At 49.8% G+C, this 19,338-nt stretch overlaps 1 protein-coding gene across 12 annotated transcripts in view; it reads right to left on the minus strand.

Annotated features, from left to right (window-relative positions):
* Positions 1-3: 3 nt before the first annotated feature.
* Positions 4-19,338, minus strand: part of PITPNM2 (phosphatidylinositol transfer protein membrane associated 2) — a 141,428-nt gene continuing 122,093 nt past the window's right edge. For 9 of the 12 annotated variants that reach the window (XM_075041370.1, XM_075041365.1, XM_075041367.1 and 6 more), the window contains 10 exons: positions 14,623-14,787; positions 12,510-12,713; positions 10,543-10,691; positions 7,586-7,702; positions 6,724-6,840; positions 6,191-6,339; positions 5,353-5,502; positions 5,081-5,264; positions 3,653-3,781; positions 4-3,372 (listed from right to left, as the gene is read on the minus strand). In XM_075041370.1, the coding sequence (XP_074897471.1) occupies positions 3,028-3,372; positions 3,653-3,781; positions 5,081-5,264; positions 5,353-5,502; positions 6,191-6,339; positions 6,724-6,840; positions 7,586-7,702; positions 10,543-10,691; positions 12,510-12,713; positions 14,623-14,787 (1,709 nt within the window). In that variant the 3' untranslated portion in view covers positions 4-3,027. The remainder of the gene's footprint in view (positions 3,373-3,652; positions 3,782-5,080; positions 5,265-5,352; positions 5,503-6,190; positions 6,340-6,723; positions 6,841-7,585; positions 7,703-10,542; positions 10,692-12,509; positions 12,714-14,622; positions 14,788-19,338) is intronic. The other 3 variants (XM_075041374.1, XM_075041373.1, XM_075041375.1) reach the window with 2 other exon arrangements.

Below are 19,338 nucleotides of genomic sequence, written 5' to 3' on the forward strand. Positions count from 1 at the left end.
GGCGGCTGAGGATAGATTGATGTAGACTATGACAGACTGAATCGGTGGAGAAAAACTTATTGGCATATTTCCTGGTAACTACACCCACCTCATCTGATATTATTGCAGCAATAAAGGTCCTGCTCTACAATTGCTTCTCCGTGTTGGATCTGTACAGCGGCAACAGATGGGGGGCCAGGGAAAGGACCCAGGCAAGTTTCGAGAAGCTCAACAAAGGATGAGGACGGAGGTGCTATGATTGTCAGTCTAACTGGTTAGTAGCTGTTTAAAACATGAAGTGATGGAGAGGTGAGTATAATATTGCACTTCTGCATTCATTGACAGTTACATTAAACTTGGTCCATAAAATAATTGCTTTGTACATAATGCCTGAAACAAAAAGCTACATTTTAAAATATTAATAAACCCTGAAGGTTCCAGTCCCTCCAGACATTTTTTTTCCTCTACATAAATAAATAACTTTCAATTTTATATATCCACTTTTTATGTTGAACATTTACATTCGCCTCTGTTTTACACTATCTACACATAAGAAAATGTGGACATCTTGTCAGCATTGGAAAATGTACAGATCATGCCTTGGTTGTGGACTTGGAGGAAAGCTGAATTTTGCAAAGGCCATATCCAAATTTGCAGAAATTATTTTGTGATGTGGTTTGGTGACTTCACAGGATGGATTGTGGCTTGGCTTCCTACTCGGATGGCATCTGTTTGATACAACATTCAACTAGCAAACAGCTGGGACAATTCACATCATTGTTTTTAAACCCAGTAAGCTCTGGATGTACATTCAGAGAGCTAAGCTGAGTCGGCAGAAAGGGAAGTCAGTTTTCGGTAACAAAAGTCATCAGATAGATACATTCTGTAATTGAACAATTATCAAAGAGAAGCGGTTAAACATTTTGCAGTCAGGCTGCAAGATGTGGGAGATGCACTGGGTGGCGGGCGGGCAGTCGGGTTTGAGCGCTCCGCAGGCTCGGATGCCGCTGGCAGCTCAGCACTATCCCTCCTCTGCCTCGGCTTCGACCCTCCAGCGCCATGAACATATGAGATCTGCCTTGGATGTCTGATGAGTTGGATTTGCCTACCGTGGCCCAGAGCCAATTAGCAGAGCAGCGTTCACAGTGCTGTGTATCTTGGTGCAGCCATCCTGCACTTCATATTGAAACAGTTAATAAAATGAAGCAGGCAGTCTAAAAAATTCTTTGTTATAAATAAGATCCTCATAAGTAGAAAGTGATATAAAGACAGGAAGGTGTGGTGGGGGAAAGCAGGGTTACACATAGTCAGGGAGCTCGGTAGGACTATAAAATCTCCACGTGAAGAGGCCAACTGGAGTCTGTAAATGGGCACCCCGGATACCCCCGGGGTGGATGCCCCTCCACCCCAGAAGGTGTGTGCAAGGAGGGAACCGGGCCCTTTGTCGGGGCCAGGCTGACCGGGGAGCGACAGGACCAAGGGGCTTTTTGGCAAGCCCTCGCTCTAGGCACTGTTCTCTGCTGCTGCAGAGCGACGCGCTCCCATTCCTGTACCGCGCACCGCGCACGTCTCTGTGTCACTGGGGGTGCCAGCCAGCAGTGAGCGCTTCGCCCTGCGTGCTGGCAGCTCCCCTCTGCCACGCACCCAGCCCCAGCTCGCACCAGCAGCACACAAACCATCAGCTCGGGCACATCCACTGAGAAACACACCAGGAAAATTAAGATATGGCCTTTTCTTAAGGTTGCCTGACATTGTTGGCACACTTCCTTACAGTCTCCTTACTGCTGGAAAAACTTCTGCACAGATTTTTTGTTTTTTTAAATATATACATATATATACGTGTGTGTGCATATGTATATGCATATATGTATATATATACACACACACCCCCTGGCTTAGCAGTATTTCATTGTCATGCACTACAAACAGTTAGGTGTAGCTACATGAGATGGTAACAGGTTTCCATTCTAAAAATCATCAGTGCAAAAAACAATGAGGTTTTACAGTTCAGTAACTACAGGTAAAAGAAGCAAGTCTAGTTCCCATGAAAGCTGCTACTGAACTTGGAGAGAACCTGGGAAGAAGAAAACGTCTCAGAGGTGGGTGTTGAGAGAGTCAGACCCTGCATTTGGATGAGAAGAACTGCAATGCAATCTAGCTGCTGAGTGCCTTCAGCTGTTTCCAAAGATACGGTGGTTACTTTTGGAAATAATATATAGCGAGAATATTTGGAGACTTTAACAGCAAATTAAGTGTCTGAGGTTTGTAACAGCTCAAACAAAATAGCTTGTATTCCTCTTTTAATAGGTCAACGCATTAAATTCCATCGGCTTCTAAAAGGTCTCTTTAGAAAATAACAGTAATAACAATAACGACCCCACTTTTTCGGGCGTGAATCTGCCGACGTTCTGCCTCTACCAACAGCATCGACACATCTTTATGCTTTCCCACTGCACGTACTCCTTGAGAAAGTGGCTCAACTTGAAGCTCTTTGTACATGTAAAGCTCTCGGTTGCTCTGCCTGGCACGGTCCATAATAAATCCCTCGCTTGGGGCTGTCTGTGCTGGGGAAACAGCACGCTTATCGAACCCCAAACCCACCCCGTGCCGGCACCCGCAGAGCACCTCAGTCTGACGCCTGGGACAACCAAGAACAAGTTTCCCCAGCCTCATCCCTTGTTCCTGTGGCTCTGAGGACAGCACTCGGTCACGCGTATCGGAGCGATGGCTAACAAGGCGAGGAGGCACGTATTTACAGTCACTAAACCTGGATAAAAGAAGGAGGCAGGAGAGAGCGCGATCTTGACCTGGAAACTTTTCCCCCCCAATTTCTAGCTGTTCCTTGGGCTCACGCTGCACAAACCTGACGCTCCCGCTGCAAGGCCTGCACATTCTGCATGGGAAACTTCCCATCTCTTCCCAGAATACCATGATGTTATTGGAGTAGCACCATATTTACCCTTCCAGCCCGTAACGCCGGCCTCGTCCCTCTTTCCTTTTGTTTTCTCCTCTGGTGGCTGCAGCTGACAGTCGCTGGCTCTGGTCTGGCTACTTCTGCCCCAAGAGGCCAGACTCCAGCCGGGATGCTGTGCTCCGGCCCCAGCACCCCGTGGCGATGCTCATGCTTCTTTGGCTGCGTTCTCTGTCCCTCTCCTTGTCGCTGTCGGACTGGCTCTGTGTGCGCTCGGGGCGGTGGCCGGCGCTGCCGCTGGTGGCCGAAGGCTGGGAGGAGATGGTCCGCAGCAAGTGATTCCTCTTGCGCAGGAACTCGGTCTGGCTGGGCAGCCCAAAGCTGCCTTTCCGCAGTGCCATGCGCGTGGTGTTCTTAGCCGGGCGTGAGCGATGGTTGTACTCCAGCTGGGCCAGGTGAGCTGCGTACCCCTCTGTGATGAACTGTGAGACAAGAGGGACGAGGGCAGGCGTTAGAGGGGTGGGACACATTTTCCTGATAGCCGCTGGCAGCCAAACGCGCTTGCTCTGTCAGGTTCTCTGGGGTGACATACAAGACAGAGAACCACTCAGACAGATGTGATGGGTCCTGGTAAGTGCAACAGTTCCTGTCCTCTTGGCAAACACTAGCTCAATCACCAGTTTTAGGATGACGAAATTCCCATTGCCCTCCCACGGGGGGCCCTTGGCAGCACCTCCAGGGCTCAGACAAGCTGGCTCCTACCTGACACTGGCTTTGCAGCTTCTTGGTGGGTCGGCCAACGATGTAGATGTGCGTGGGTGGGAGGCTGATGGAGCTGTACACAGAGATGTCCTTAGTAGATCCATATGCCGCGTGGATCCTCATGTGGAGCTGCGGGGAGGGAAAGCAACATGCGGTCAGAACATATGGGTGCCCCATGCTGCTCAACAGGCAGGACTTTTTTTTTTAAAATAGCATTTGTGGGAATCTGAGGTCAATAAGTTATGTAAGTTCCCAGCTGGATAATGCACCACTGTGCAAAGCACTAATTAACAGGGCTGGGGATGTTTACAGGCCAGAACAAGAGGAGTAACAGCAATATGAAAGCAGATCTCCGCTTGATGATCCAAAGCCTGTCCTTGAGGTCTGCGGGGGGCAGGGATGCGGCACACTTCACTGCCTACTTGTCACTGGGGGAGAGGAGCTGTTTGCAACCCCCCCCTCCCCGTGCAATAATCATTAGTGGGGAGCGTTCCTGTCCACCAGCCATGCTGCTGCATGCAATACTGCTTTTTAACTCTGCTGGGCGGAGGGAGAAGGGACAGGCAGCAAAATATGCTGCTCTTCAGGGATTCGTCTGCCTCCGCTCCGAGCAGAGAGCAGCTCCTGGCCAACCCTTTCCTTAGTGTGCTGAAGCAGGGGCTGGTAGGGGAGGTGTGGACACTGGTACCGCCACAGACCGGCCAGCTTTGCTCCCGGAGCTGCAGGCAGGCCAGGAAGATGGAAAGGAAATCTCTGACTCTGGTCACAAACTTGTTCTTCTGGAGGACAAGGGAGAGCAGGCAGCAAGTACGGGCCAGCTGCTCCTGCCACTGTGACTCAGGCTGAAAGGAAAGTCCAAGAGAGTTCACGAGGGGCTTTCTCTGCTATTCAAGGCAGGGCACAAGAGCTTGGGACACTGGCAGTTCCTTCACTTGCCGGACAGAGAAAACCTTGTTTTATCTGGAGCTTTCCTGAGGCTCTGGGCTGAGCAATGTTAAGACCTCCGTGGGGTCAAATGCTTAGGAACACACTCTGTGGAGTCTCCTGTCAAGGCTGTGTGGTGCAAGGGCATTTCTACAGCAGCTCCATACCCTCTCACACCTGCTGGTTACACCACAGGCAGCCAGAAAGCCACCAAACAGGTGAAAAAAGTGCACGTGTGGGGAAGGGAGGCACTGCTGCCTCTCTTTCATTAGGCATTTGGTCTTGGAAGGACCAGTGATGAAATGGAGCAGTGCAGAGCAGAGATGACACAATTTAACAGCAAAGACACTTTTGTAGAGCAATAAAAGGATGAAAATAAAATGAACAGATTAATCTTCCACTGCGGGTCACATCGCTGCCAAGAGACTGGTGCTGACAGGGGCAATTGGACGAGGAGCAATCTTAACCCGTGCTACGATCATATTTCAGCAGACCCACGCTTACGTCTGTGATGAGGGATTTCAGGAAGTTGGCCTTGTGCCGCAGTGGGTCGTGAACAAGCCCATCGCAGAAGGACACGATCCCATGGGGGAAGTTGTGCTGTGCTAACCACGCTACCACCCTCTGCTTCTGCATGTCAGGGCGGCCCGTGACATAGATAATGAGGTAGCCGAGGTCTTGCCAGTGCCTAGAAGGAAAACCACAAGTCAATAGATTGCAGATGTAGAGCAACGCCAGTGTAAAACAAACCGACTGCCCCAGCCCCTGCCGCTGACCTTACAACGTCGACCGCTCCGGCACGGACTTTGGGGTCACTGCCCATGATGGATACACTGGCTGCAAAGGAGCCGTCGATGCTGAACACCACAAACTCTGTCCCCTTCGGCAGGACTGTGATGTAGCTGTCTGCGTACGTGTGGTCGCCCCTGAAAGGGATGCAGGTACTTATAGGCATCAAGGTATTCAGAAGGTATCACCGAGTCCTGCAGTGCACCACAAGCCCAAAGCAGCACCCAAATCTGGCCCAAAGGCTCTAACAGCGATGCCACCCTCAGTTACAGCAGTGACGGGCACTGTATGAAGGCCTCTGTGTTAAAGTGGGGATGGAAGTAGTACTCTGTAGCCCTGGCGTCAGTGACTCAAAAAAATACCCCCAGAAAACCATTGCTGGGTTCACCACTGAGAAGATGCTTCTCTCCTCCCCCTTCCAGAGCTCAACACCAGCAGCTGAAGCTGAGCTGGAGCCCCTAGGCTGTGAATTATCACTTGTACGAAGTTCTGTCTCTCAAGGACAAGTCTATGGTCTTTAAAATACACTCAGTTGTGCAGTTTTGCAGACGACCACGAGGCCATACGTCCATGGTGCAGAAGGCCTGCTCCTGCAACGGGAGCTCCATTAGCATGCTGTCGATGATGCAGGAGTCAGAATAAAACGTGGATCATCTTCTTACAGCTGTAGACTACAAATAGCTTTGTCCTTGTTGCTGGCAAACCAGGCTCTGAACCCAGCCAACAAGCCGAGCTGTCCCGCAAGGAGCGACCATATTCTACAGTCATCAAATTCCTCCTTTGTTCCTCTTGCCAACTAAGCCCCGGCACCCCAAGGGACCTCACCTGACCACCATCTTGACAGGGTACACGCCGATGCCCAGGCGCCGGTTCTCAGGGATGACATAAGAAATCCTGCCACTGCTGTTGCTGATCTCTGTGTCAAAGTAAACCCACTCTCCTGATGGCGGCTGGGTCATGATGTGAATGTCCACCTGGGAAGACAGCAAGGCCGGGTCAACAACAGCATTGAAGACACAGACAAATAGAATAGGCCAAGCACCGGGACCTTCCACCCAAGCCCCTTTTGGAGAACAGCAGGGGCTGGGTCCTGCTTCCACCCTCTGCACTTCACCAAGCTGAGGAGCATCCAAACATCAGGATGCTGGAATGAAACCCGGCCTCGGTGGTGAGGACCTCCATGATGAATGCTGTTCCTGGTAGGAGGCACCACACAAGTCTGAGGAAGGGAACCTGGCCAAAACGCAAGGCTAGCAAACCCTGTCAGGGACCAAGGTAGCACCGACCAGCACTGCCTCTGTCCCTGACCCCCACGCTTTTCACCACATGGTGCACAACCCCCAGAGCAGACACAGTACCTTTTCTCCTGTGAGTGTGACCATATCTAATGGACCGTACATAAACCTTCCAGTTAAAGTCTGGGGCCCATCTTCATTAGCGATGGTGTCGTTTATCCTGTGGTTGGCTGTGACATTCTGCATAAGTCAAGAGGCAAAGGGAAAAAAGAAAATTTTAAGTTTGCAGTGATGGACAGCCTCACAGGGAAACGCCAAATGTAACTGGACAAATTGGAGCGTGGGTTTCTCTGTGCTGTTCCCCCCCTCCACTCCACCCACAGCTCTCAGCTTTAGGAAAGAATTTGACCTGTGGCAGAGGTGAGACTCTGTGCCCCGGATCGACGGGGTGGATTTGAGCGTACGTGGCTGAAAAGCCAATTTCAAAGGCAGTTTGTATGTGCAATTCCAATACTGTCTATTAACTCTTACACTTTCAATTTAAGAGGCGATACAAACGGCTGCCAGATAAATCTGCTGACATCGTTTCAGCTCTAGCAGAGAATTGCCCTCTTTCGGGAATCAGAGACGTTTCCTGGGAGTGAAGGGCATTTACCGAGCAGAGAACTTGCATTATTGGACTTTGAAGACATTGGGTCCCTTTCCCTGACCCACAGCCAACGCATTCTGTATTTTCTGTAGACTCAAGGCCAAAAGGAGACCTTGCTGGTACAGATCTTTCAGTTTTCTCTTTCACAACTGCACGGGTAGGATATCATCACTGCTATATACCAGCAGTGCAACATGATCGCCTGTCTCTGCCATGGACAGACACAGCTGTGCCCACGCTGGCTGCCTTCAGTGCCATTCTTGCAGCCAAAATTGAAACCCCTCTACATGACAGCACTCCCTCCTGCTGCGGAGGCAGCCCCAAAACTACCCTTACCCGGAGCTTCACGTGTGTCCTCTTGCGGAGCCACTTCTCGCGGGGCTTGGAGGGGGTGAAGACAGACACCTCCTTTCCATCCAGCTCCAAAACGCTTGAGTTCTCGTGCCTCATCACCTGCGGGAGGACAGATCCCATCGAGACGTCAGCCACTTGCGCAGTGACCCCCCTCCTCCTGCCCACGCTGTTCTGCACCTCCCGAGCCAGAGCTGAGTAAGGGCAATGCCTGGACAGAGGTGGGATGAGTTTGCCTGCTGGGCGTTTGGCTTGTTCAGCTTGCAGGTTTTACAGGCTGCTCCCTTAATTGCAAGGACAAATGGTCTCTTCTGAACTAGCGAAGCCTGCGGCCAGCGCTGACTTAATCCCAGCTGGGACGCAGGTTATTTAGATTGTCAGGAGGTACAAAACTGACTCAAACACAGCAGGATGAGCTCTGCACTTAGATATCTGCCCTTCCTCCAGGCATTCATTAGTCCCTTCCCATGGTCTGCAAGGGACCGGTCTCCTCCTTTGAACATGAGTTTTCTGCCGTGCTCCTAACAGAGCCAGCACCAGCTGCTCTGACCGGCCTCATGCCGACAGATGCCGTTCCTTCAGCTCATTTCTTATTTCTATTTAAATACATTTCAGACTGCTCTTGTCCCATGGCTTTTTTTCCTCTCATTGATGTGACCCGGCGGAGGCAAGCAGGGGTCTGTCTTGGCCATGTGCGAGGCAGAGCCCAGGGTGTGTGTCCATCCTGACCTCATCTCCAAGGTTGACAAGAGCTCAAAGACTTTGTGCTGGTGAGATGTCACCACACCAGCGTGAAGATCTGAGAGGGGGCAAGGTGATGCCCACCAGCCAGCCTTTGGGGGCAATTCCTGCCTGTCACCAGGGCATGGGCAGGGACAGAGAAGCAGGAACCCAGAGACAGGAGGGTTAGATCCTACCTAGATTGCTCTTAAGCTTGGGAAGGGAAAAGGAAGAGTAACACCCAAAGGTGAGGGGACATCTCAAAGACTGCTCTAAGACTGGGAGGTGACCCTGCACAGAGAACTCCCGAACTGGCAATAGTCCTTAGTGACCCCGTCCCACCAAAATTTAAGAAGCCCCTTAAATGTGGGCGCTTTTACAAGGTCTTGAACATATTTTGCGTTGTCACCAGCTCTCCAGCTGACCAAGGCTGTAGCGGTCTGACACGGGCCAGCTCGCTTTGCAGAGCTGAAGCTGTTTGTCTTCCAGGGAAATGGAAAAAGGACCCCAGGGAGGATGAGCTTGCTGCGGAGGGAGTTCATGGAAATCCAAGGTAAACAAAATAACAAGTTTTACTGAAGATTATTTAAATCAGGAATCTATTTCGAGTCCTATTTGGGCTTGTTTTAACAAGATTTAATCTCTGAAGGCTAAACTGTTCAACAGCTTACTTTTACATTTTGTCCAGAAATAACTTTCAAAGGCGATTAGAAACAAGTCCTTGTTAGGGGAAGAAGTGGCATGGTGCTCTGGAAGGACAGCAAGAAGACAGGGAATGAGAAAAAACCATGGTCTCAAGGCAGAGATGAGTGAATAGAGACAGGTGCTGGGGAGGTGTGGGGGGGGGCAGACTACCGAGGCAGCCCCTGGCAGGCTTTGAATGGATGGAGAGGGCCCTCAAGCCACAAGATATGAAGCACCACACTGTGCTACAGACTCAGGTTCGGGCTGAATCCTAAGTAATTAGCTATTTCTTGAGCAGAGCATTCTGTGTATGAGACTGTCGTGCCTGTTCCCACTAATGCACAATTACGGCTCGCTCTCTCTCTTCAGCCCCACGAGGCTGAGTTTGATGCGGGGCTGGGGTTTCACAGCAGCTGATCCAGCAAGGTGTGTGCAAGCACAGAGATGTCCTGCTGGGCTAGATACAGCCCGGGAAGAAAGGATCTCACTGGATTATCGCTACTGCTCAGCTGCCACCAGCACTGACATCTCTGTTGTTTATGGTTCCCACACTATTTGGAAGATAGCACTGAAAGAAAGTTTGCCAACAGAATCATAAATAATTGAAAGCTGCAGTCAAGGAGGCTGGAAGAGAGTGGGGATGGCTTAACAGCTGAGCTAACACAAAGCAAACCCAAGCACCGAAGTGGGCAACGCAATCCACAGAGTTGCTTTTTAGTTTTGTATTTTTCCAATTCCATGCTCCAAGTACCATTCCTTAGGAGTTTCGTACTTTGTAAGGCAAGTAACTCCCCCTCATCCCTAAGGAACTGAAGGAAAAATATTTCTTTTAGGAAAAACACATTTTAAACAGTAAATTTAAATATCTCAGGCCAAATGTAGGTTCATAGAATCTGAGGTTCCAGACTCCAGACGCCAGCAATCCCATTTACCTAGCCAGGAGAACTGCTTTGTACTGGAGGAACGAGGACTAAATCCCAGTGTGGTGACGATGGTCTGAGTTCCTAGAGGAGACCACAGTAACTTAGCCAAAATGGAGAACTAAACTCTGCCTATCAACGCATGTCAAATTCATACAGAACTTCTCCTTTGGTTTTATTGTATTTGGTGCTTTTGTTTGTACACTGAGAAGTTTCCTTTAAGTTGCAGACTTGAGATCCAAACTTGCACACACAGGGAACAACTCACTTCAAGAAACAAGTGCCACTGACTTTTGTCACTGTGATCTGATAGGAAACAGCCCTCGGCTCAGTCCATGGCTCCCTGGTAAGCCCATCTGAAACCCGCTCCAAGGAGAAAACCCACACTCAAACTAACCAGGTGTGACAGCACACGTCCGTGCAGTTTGCATCTGTGCAGCTCCGCTAACAGCACAGGTGAGGAACAAAAAGAAGGGGAAGAAAATGGATCTGCAGTGGCAAAGGGTATTTTTTCATCTGCACATGTCAATGAGAGTCATGGAAGGACCACTGAAATAAATAAAGACCCAAAAATATTTTTCGGCCCAAGGGAGATCAGAGGAGGGAGGATGACCATACCTGTCTCAGCAGGAAAGAGACAACGTCTGTGGACTCCCAGTAGCTCGCATGGAAGAGGTGCGGCAAAGCGACCGTTGGGAAAGCTGTCAGAGCATCAGGACAGTAGAGAGCGTAGTCAATCCTTTTGGTTCCCCACCATTTGGCAGCAACTAGAAGCAAAAGACTCGTTCAGACAAAAGGGGACTCACATGCACATGCAGTCTCCATCACAAACGGTATTTCAAGGCTCTGGCTCCTCACTCCAGGTATGGCAAGAGGTTGGTCCCTGGCTGGTCGCACTGCTAAGAGGGAACAACCGACCCGGGGCTCAGTGTTTGCTCGAACCAAGGGAGGAACACACAGGGGCACCAGCACCTGAGCTCTCCTTTATTTAAGCAAACAGGAAGGCACTGGAGGGCAGGTATTAACTGGCTGTTACTCCAGACCCTGGGGAAGGGGTCCAAGGCTCATACACAATGAGCCTGGGAATCCATGTGCCAAAACGTGACAGAAACACATCTCCCTGGAGCTGTGGGAGGAGGGATGTGTGTGCTCTGCCCACCATAGTACATGCCCAGGCTATCTCCATCCCTGCTTCCAACTCCTTTGGCTTTCAATCGAGGAATAGCAGTCAGATATTGGTCACACTAAAGAGGATCTGAATACTGGGAGCCCATGGGAGATGCCAAAAGGCACCACAAAGCAGGGTATATGGCACACGCCACCAGGATTGGCAGTCCCCAAGTCCTTGTTGCCCTCCCGGGCTACCACATTGCAGGCAACTGAGACGCCCAGCCCAGCCTCCCTGGGAGCACAGCCTCTGCAGTGGCTAACAAGAAAAGTATCTGGGAGAGCCGGGACTTCATTGCACGGGGGACTGAAAAATACACTGAGATTTTGGGTGGGCAAGGTTACAGACGAGGCAGAAGAGTTTCTCCCTCGGGGAGTCAACAACTCGTACACAAGTGTCCAACAGACGCCGTTCACCCGTGGGACACCACCACACTTCAACGCTGCCCTGAACTCTGCCCACGCACACATCCTTTCCGACTCCCTAGCGATAAGCACATCTCAGCCCAAAGCCCCAGACCCCAAAGGTGTGGGCTGCTTTCCCAGCAGCGAGGAGTCCTCAACCCCCACGCGCTCTGGCCTGGAAAAGCAGCTATGGAAAGAGAAGATGGATCAGATCCAGACAGCAATAGGAGGAGCTGCATTTGCATGCAGGTTACAAGCTGGGACTTTGACAAGGGTTTTCTCAAGCTTGGTTTTTCTCTGTGACAATGTTCCCTTTTTATGGGCTTCCAGGAAGGCTGCCAGGTGTAAGCCAAGATCCAACAAACCCCTCTTAAGGGAAATCTAGCTGGTGGTGAGCACAGATGCTGAACTGAAAAAATGGACCCACCAGCTCCTTCCAGAGACTTACACAAAGCTCCCGCCACAGCAACATGCAGAGGGTTATGGCATCAGCACATCCCCATGGCCCAGCCCTGGCTGTGCTGAGTGCCCAGGCCACTCTCAACCTAACGGCCCTTGCTTTTCTGAAGAGCCATGGGAAGGAGGAGAAGAGCGTTGATGGATCAACATGGCTTTTCCAGAGCACATAGGCACCTCCTCGCAGCCATTTCTGACTCCCTGTCTTCCCAATCGGGAGCTCCTGGTCATGTCCCAACCCTTCATTTCTCATGCAAGTCCCCAGCTTGGGTAATTTCACATTCTTTGCAGGAAGCAGACAGGATGTACTCTTCCATGCTCAAAAGACAGTGGTGGAGGCTGAAGCATTGTCCCCACAGCTCTGCCCAGAAGAACTCCTGCTCTTGCCAAGTTGTTAGCTGTGTTATGATCAATCTTCGGAGCAAAGTGACAGAAATACTTGTTAAAACGCAATCAGAAATTGCAAGTGCCTCAGTGAAAGCGCAAAGATTTCTTGTGAAGTTCTGCGACTACTGAATGAGAAAGGAGGTCGACCAGAGCGGATCTCTCCAGAATACCTGTCTTGATGTCCAGGTCGGGTATCCGAAGAGCACAGTCTGCAGCCTGACTCCATGGCCCTTTGAGCTTTCTTCCCTTCAAAGGGATTTCATGTTTATGCTGCCTGTGTCTCTTGGATGAGGTCTGGGTAGGGGATTTGTGAGGGAGGGCAAGTTGGGACAGAAGGCTAAACCCTCTACAATGATTAAGGTGGTGTTTGGTTTCTAAAAGGGAAAACAAAATAAAACAAAGCAGAAATCACACTTATTAATATGGCGCACACATGCCGCAGGCAACACCGGTTTCATCCTCCAGAAATTCACAGTGCAAGGGAAGCTGCACCTTAGAGAGGGGTCCCGAGAGGGAGCCATGGTTTTGCAGGACCCCTCTGGACTTCCTCTGGCTCTCCCCGAAGAATAAACACAGACCGCAACCAACCCTCGATGCCACGGCTTCATATCACCACCGCGCTAATAAGGTCGAGCGCAAGAGCTGCAAAGCCAGAGCAAGGGCTCAGAGGACACGTTGGTGCTCGGGAGGTGAAGGAAGGGGCTGCGACAGCCCTTGGCGCAGGCTGCAGATGGGTCCAGACACGTGCGCACAGCCCACGCCGGGGCCAGACTCTTCCTCTCTGATCTCAGAAACAGGTTTTGATAGCTGTGAAGTGCGTGGAGGAATAAATCACACAAACAAGCAGCTAAGTAATCGGGGAGAGCGCAGGGAAAGCAAAGAGAGGCAAGCGTTGCGTGGGCCTGATCCTGCCGTCGGCTCGCAGAGGCAGGATCCCTCCATGGCGTCACGCGGGCCTTTAGGCATCACCCCGGCGTAAACGCTTCGTAACAAACAGCCACCACCCCCCGCTTCCCATCCTGGCTGGCCGAGCTCAGCAGCTCTCCGTGGGTGTGAAACCAGCACAAAACAAACACCTTCTCCCCCAGGAGTCTCCCTCCCAAGCAGATTAATATGAAGCAAGTGCCTGGCAAGATGTCTTACCAGGACAAGTATAAGAACGCACACAGAGAGTGCGGTGTCAGCTCTCGGACGTGCTTTGGGAAAGAAAACCTCTGACAAACCTCTCTTTGTCAGAGGGCAGGTATTTTTTTCCTGCTGCTGAGCGTTGCCTCAAGCAGGGCAAGAAGTTACAGCAGCCCCTGACCAGCGCCCACACACCTTCAGCAACTAACACTTGCCTCGGGGAGCATTATTAACCTCGGCAATTAATTATGAAGTGAGTCGTTCATAGCCCTGTTTGCCACCCTCCGGGACAAGAGTTTGGGCTGAAGGGTTTTTCTGGTAGTTTTTTTGGTTTGTTCATTTGTTTTAAAATTTGTACGGGTTTCAGCCTTTTTCGGTCTGCGTTATGAGAGGTCTCTGAGGACACAGACTGTTCATCTCACACCTCAGCTGAAATGAAGAAGGGGCTGAACTGTTAACAAAGGCTATTGTTCTCCACTGTATTAGCTGGGAAGTTACACAGGTCCTGGGAAAAATAACAAATAAAAAATCCCTTCTGTTCCCCATTCGGCTCTGGGACATGGATCATAACTGGCTGACACTCTGAGCTGTCCCGCAGGCTACAGAAGAGCTGAATTTCTAATGCAAAGTAATAAATAACCCAAACCTGTTCTTCCGTTTCAGCATTACAGAGGGGCTTACTCATCCCCATTTTTGTGGGCCACATTTAAGTGATCTGCATCAAGCCACATGCCACATCCTGCATCATCAATCTGGCAGTGCTGATCCCTACCAGTTCTGCACGACTTATCAATGGCAGCACAGAAACATCCGTTTGGATTAACCCTCACCATGCACAGCAGCCAAATGGTGCTCACAATTATCAATTATTATTACATTTTTTTGAACCATTTATCACCAGCACAGTCCAACATGCATAACACAGCAGCGGCCCCTGTATTACAATCAATTTATCATCTCTTCCTCCAGGGGATGTGATAACACGTGGCACTGACTACAGCAAAACCAGGCGAAGGCGGAATAATTCCGACTTTTTGTTATTAATGGAAAGTATAACCCCAGACAGACAGACAGAAGCTGCGTGGCTCTCGCCCGGTGCGTGGTGCTGAGAGAGCGGTGCGGCAGCAAGCGGTAGTCTCAGAGGGGTGAAACACTTACTGTTGGCTATGTTGGAAGCAGTGTAACTGTCTGCCATTCCTGAGACCTGGCTGGCAATGCTGATCTCACTGGCTCTCCGGAAGCCCCTGAACTGAGGGGCTGAAATGGGGGCGGACAGGGACGCGCTTTCCATGAAGACGGCACCATGAGACTGAACAACATCTGCTACAAAGTTGAAACAGGGAAATCAAAATATTAGACCAACAGACAGAGGCTGGGCAAGATGAACTTGAAGGGAGGAAGGAAGCAAACAAGGCTGGTAGGTGCAAAAACCTTTCAGAACCGATTGGAATGAAAAAAACATTTCATTGGAGCTCTGGTTTGAAAAGAAAGCAAACACCACAGCAGGCAGACACACGTGGCTGGAGGAGCAGTCTTTGAGTGAAAGAAGCAAAAGAAGTAGCTCAAAAACCAAATCCAAAATGCCAAAGAAAAATCCAGGCAGACTTATTCAAGCAGCAATAACTGAAGCATGTGTCATACATACAGATGTGAATACAGGCAACTTCATATATTCACATCGAGACAAAATAACCAAGGTAAGGAGAACAACAAAAATCAACCTTAGAAAGGGGATATTTGTTTTCTTGAAACTTTTAGACTTAAATGAACATCTCCAAGACAGAAGCATTAATGCAAAAACCAAAAAATTTTAAAAAATCAAGAAAACTTTCATGCCTGGCAGGGACTAAATTTGAACTTGTATTTTATCGCTAATGGATACAGCCAACACTCGTTAAACTAAAGTAAGGGCTATTGAAAGAAAGGAGTCTGGTGCTGAGCACTTACATCTCCAATCGGTGTTGGCGGATCAGGGAGCACTCAGTCTCTGTGAAAACAGAGCTTCTTTTGTACAAAGTGCAAGTCTGGATTTTTAGATCCCAACCTGAGGTTTACCAAGTGTGGCCTAACCCTTTAGTACGTAAATACAGAAAAGGAGGATTTAAAGTCATGCTCACATGGACCTTACACAAGTATTGGAGGGAAATGGACCTAAAATGTTCAGGACTGGCAAACCGAGAGATACTGAAAGTCACATCAAAATCTCTGCATTTCAGTTTTCTCCCTGTAACAGCGGTAAAAGCATCCACCCGTCTGCGGATGCTACGAGGTCGAATTAAGTGTCTCTGGGACATCCCAAGATCCTGCACTGCAGAGGGTTTGTAATGCCAATACCAAGTACTTCACAGCAGGCAGCACCAGTAAGACAGTAACATGCAAAACCAAAGCTACTTACTATCATTTTAAGGTTGCCCATCTCTGCTGTACCTGAGGAGCAGCATCTGAACTTTACTCCCAGCTATCAGACAGGGCACAGGTTTGTGCCCAGCCAGGCAGTAGATGCCACAGGGAACGCGAGTACATTACTCCCACACACCAAGATCCTCCGCCTGTTTCAGCCAGTTTAGATATCCTTGGATTTAATCCCAGTATGCGGCTGACACAGGGTGTTGTTTTGGCAACTGGCTTATTTTAATATCGATCTTTTTTTGCTTGGGGCTACTGATTTCCTTCCTCCAATCTCTCAGTTTGCAGCAGCAGTGTCTGTGCCCACACAAATCCTGCTGCAGCGGAGGGAAAGGGAGCGTATGAAGCAGAAAACGTGTAGCTAAGTGTCAGTAAAAGAGTTCTGTTCTTCTCTGCAGGGAAAATCAGGCCACAAGCTGCTCTGTGTAAAAGCTTCGTGGACTGCAAGATCTGAGCCTTAGCGGGAGCCTGACCTGATGATGAGCTGCACACACTGCCCACGTTGTGCCTGAAAGGCCATTACCAGCATCACTTTCTCAGCACTTTCCTCCTCTTTTCACTTTGCCTTGAGCTGCTGGCTGTCAAGACTGCTACCAGCATCTGCAACCCAGCCAGCCCCACCAGGCCAGCATGGCTTTCTTACTGTGGAAAGCACCAGCACAAGCAAGAGAGGACAATTCAAGTGGAGGCTGTACTTGGAGAACATGAGCCAAGCCAGGACCCGCATTCAACCCCACAACGGTCTCAAGGGTAAAGGGTCTCATTCCCATTGCTGCATGACCTGGGACAACCCTCTCATCTCTTCCCTGGTTACCCCTTCCTCTCCTTTCCCTTGCCTGTACAGACGTTGAGATCCTTCTGCGCTCAGGCACTTGTGTCACATCAAGCGGGTGTCCCGACACAGCTGTAACCCAGATGAGGACCATCAGCTTCCCTCAACCTGGTCAGATGCAAGGAGAGGTTTGGCTTTGTCTGCGCTAGGAAAACTGCCAGGTTCAGGTTTAACTAATACCTACCAGCAAAGCCTCAACTTCTTCCTCTCCCTTAAATAGAAAGCATCTGTGGCTTGAATTAGGAAGCAGCTGGAAGACACGCTAAAGAGTGTTACAGCAATGCTACACAGGAGAAAAGGCTGGGCCAAATGTGGTGCTGCCTGGGTTGATCGTGGCTCTGGCTCCATTAGCATGTCTTCACTTAGCTCTGCCTGCATTTTATCTCCTTTTTTGAGAACCCAGAAAGTGAAGAACAGGAAGAAACAGTGGTATTTCGGGCTTGCTCTTTTTAGCCAATCTTGCTTTCCTGGGCCTGACTGGGGATTTTTTAATACAATGAGTTTGAAGCAAAAACACCCAACGTCAACAGCCCTTCCAACACCATCCTAGCTAGTGTCACCAGAGGAGTAATTTTCACTCCTATAAAAGCCTAAGCTGTTTCAGCATTACTGAACTGCTAAGCATCACCCGCATAGGTGGCAGGAGTCTGTTCTGCAGCAGATGAAGTGCCACCCGACAGCAGTGCTCCCATGCTCCAGCCCACTCAGGTTGCTCTTGTGTTTCTCCCTTTTCCCAAGCTACACACCCTCTGTTCCTGAAAAAGGACAGTTTCTAAGAAAAATGAGGGCCAGGAAAGGGCAGGGCAGGAAGCGTGGACAGAAAACCTGTTTTATGCATTACTGGCCCTTCAGCCAGGCTTCCTTGACCCCAAAGCTGCAGTGACAGCGACTTCCAGACAAAACCAGGACCTGACTTGCAGGAAAAAAAGCCTCTAAACCCATTTCCTAAACTCTCTGTATTCTTTGCACCAAATCCCTTATGCAGCACCGCTCTTGCAATTTTGAAACCCAGGGTTTTTCCTGGGGAGTGCGGTGGCCAGGATGGGACATCACAGACGCTGCCACGCCGGCACAGGCTGACCCCCAGAACCTGCAACCGCTCCCGCTCCTAAAGGGAGCAGTCTAAAGTCTTCTGCATTGCAGAGGTGGCATCCCCAGCCACGACTCAGCTCCTGACAATCACTGGGAGGTTTTTCAGGCAAGCACTTTGAGCCCAGGGTGAAGTCGGATGGCCGGACCAGGTCCAGCAGTAGCAAGACCTTCCTCAAGATCAGCTGTTCCTTTATGTCACTAGATAAGGACAGAGGTGCCCCGGTTCACTGCACTGGCTGAAGCGTTCTTTGTACCATGTCTGAGGGCAGACTTTATCAGAATGAGGAAGTTTCAGGAAGAGGACACCTGGCTCGAGTGGTGCCCTGGGTACCCTCTCTCCCAGCAAAGGACCCGCTCCTGCTCCAACTGCAGCACGCACACGTTGGGCCAGTGCAATGAACCGAGATTGAACAGCACTTCCAGAAGAGCTGACGTAAGAAGCAAAATCACTTTTTTTTTTTGCTTACCTATGGATCTTTAATACTCATTTCAGTGCTGTGTCTTTTCATTTATGGACTCATTCGTCAATGTTCTTACTAATTGTTTCCCACTAAGTGAACGACATTGGGCCATCCTCCTAACGTACTGCTGGCACTGCATTAAGTCCTTGGGGTATCTGTATGGCAGACTTCAATATGTGCTATTTGCAGGCTGAGCTGTGGCACTGAAGCAGGAAATACTGAAAGCAATCAAAAAAATAAAAAAATAGAAAAGCCAGCCAGCTGCTCAGCACAGGCCAGACCCTGCTTGCACTGGAGTAACTGGTCAGTGCTGGGCACTCTGCAGTTGTTACCCTGAGATCAAGAGCAACACAGATTTCTGTTGCCTGTAAGTTTTTATGATGCTGGAAATTTCCCGCAGTCCAGTGGCTGAACTGGGATTCAGCGCTTGCTACAGTCAAGGCAAGCACTGCTTGGTCACACTGTGCTCTTGACACGCAAGGTAAAGAGCAGAGAAGCTTCTAAAAGCTTTGTCCTGACAGCAGGAAATATCAGATGACGGCTAAATGGCATTTCATCAGTGACCTCCAAAGTGATTAATTAATAGTACCAGATCCTTTCCCTCTGCTTTGTTACAGAACATCACAGCACAGGCAACATGGCAACTGCATACCTAAAAATCATCTACGTCTTCAAAAGACAAAGGGAGAGACTGTCTGGAATAGTCAGCAATGTTGCCATCCTGTATGACCACATAACGTACTGGACTGCTCATGAACAGCAAGGGTCAGCTTGTTAAAGACAACAAGGCAGCAGAACTGAGCTCTCAATGCAAAACACTGAAAAAGGGGTGAGAACGGGCAAGTAAGACACACGGGGAAGAAAAAACTAAAACAAAGTCAAGTTTCATTGAAATCGCAGATGTAGCACCAGCCACAACCAGAATAAATGAGGCCATGCAGCGCTTATGATGGAAAATATGGCAAAACAAATGCATCAGATTTTGCTTTTAAGGCAGAAATCAAGACGTTATTTTTAAAAAGCCAACACATAGAGCCACCTTGGGGTCTGAAAGCCTCAGTCACTGTATTCGGCAGAGCCACA

The sequence above is a fragment of the Buteo buteo genome, chromosome 11, assembly GCF_964188355.1.
Source record: "Buteo buteo chromosome 11, bButBut1.hap1.1, whole genome shotgun sequence".
NCBI classification, from domain to species: Eukaryota; Metazoa; Chordata; class Aves; order Accipitriformes; family Accipitridae; genus Buteo; species Buteo buteo.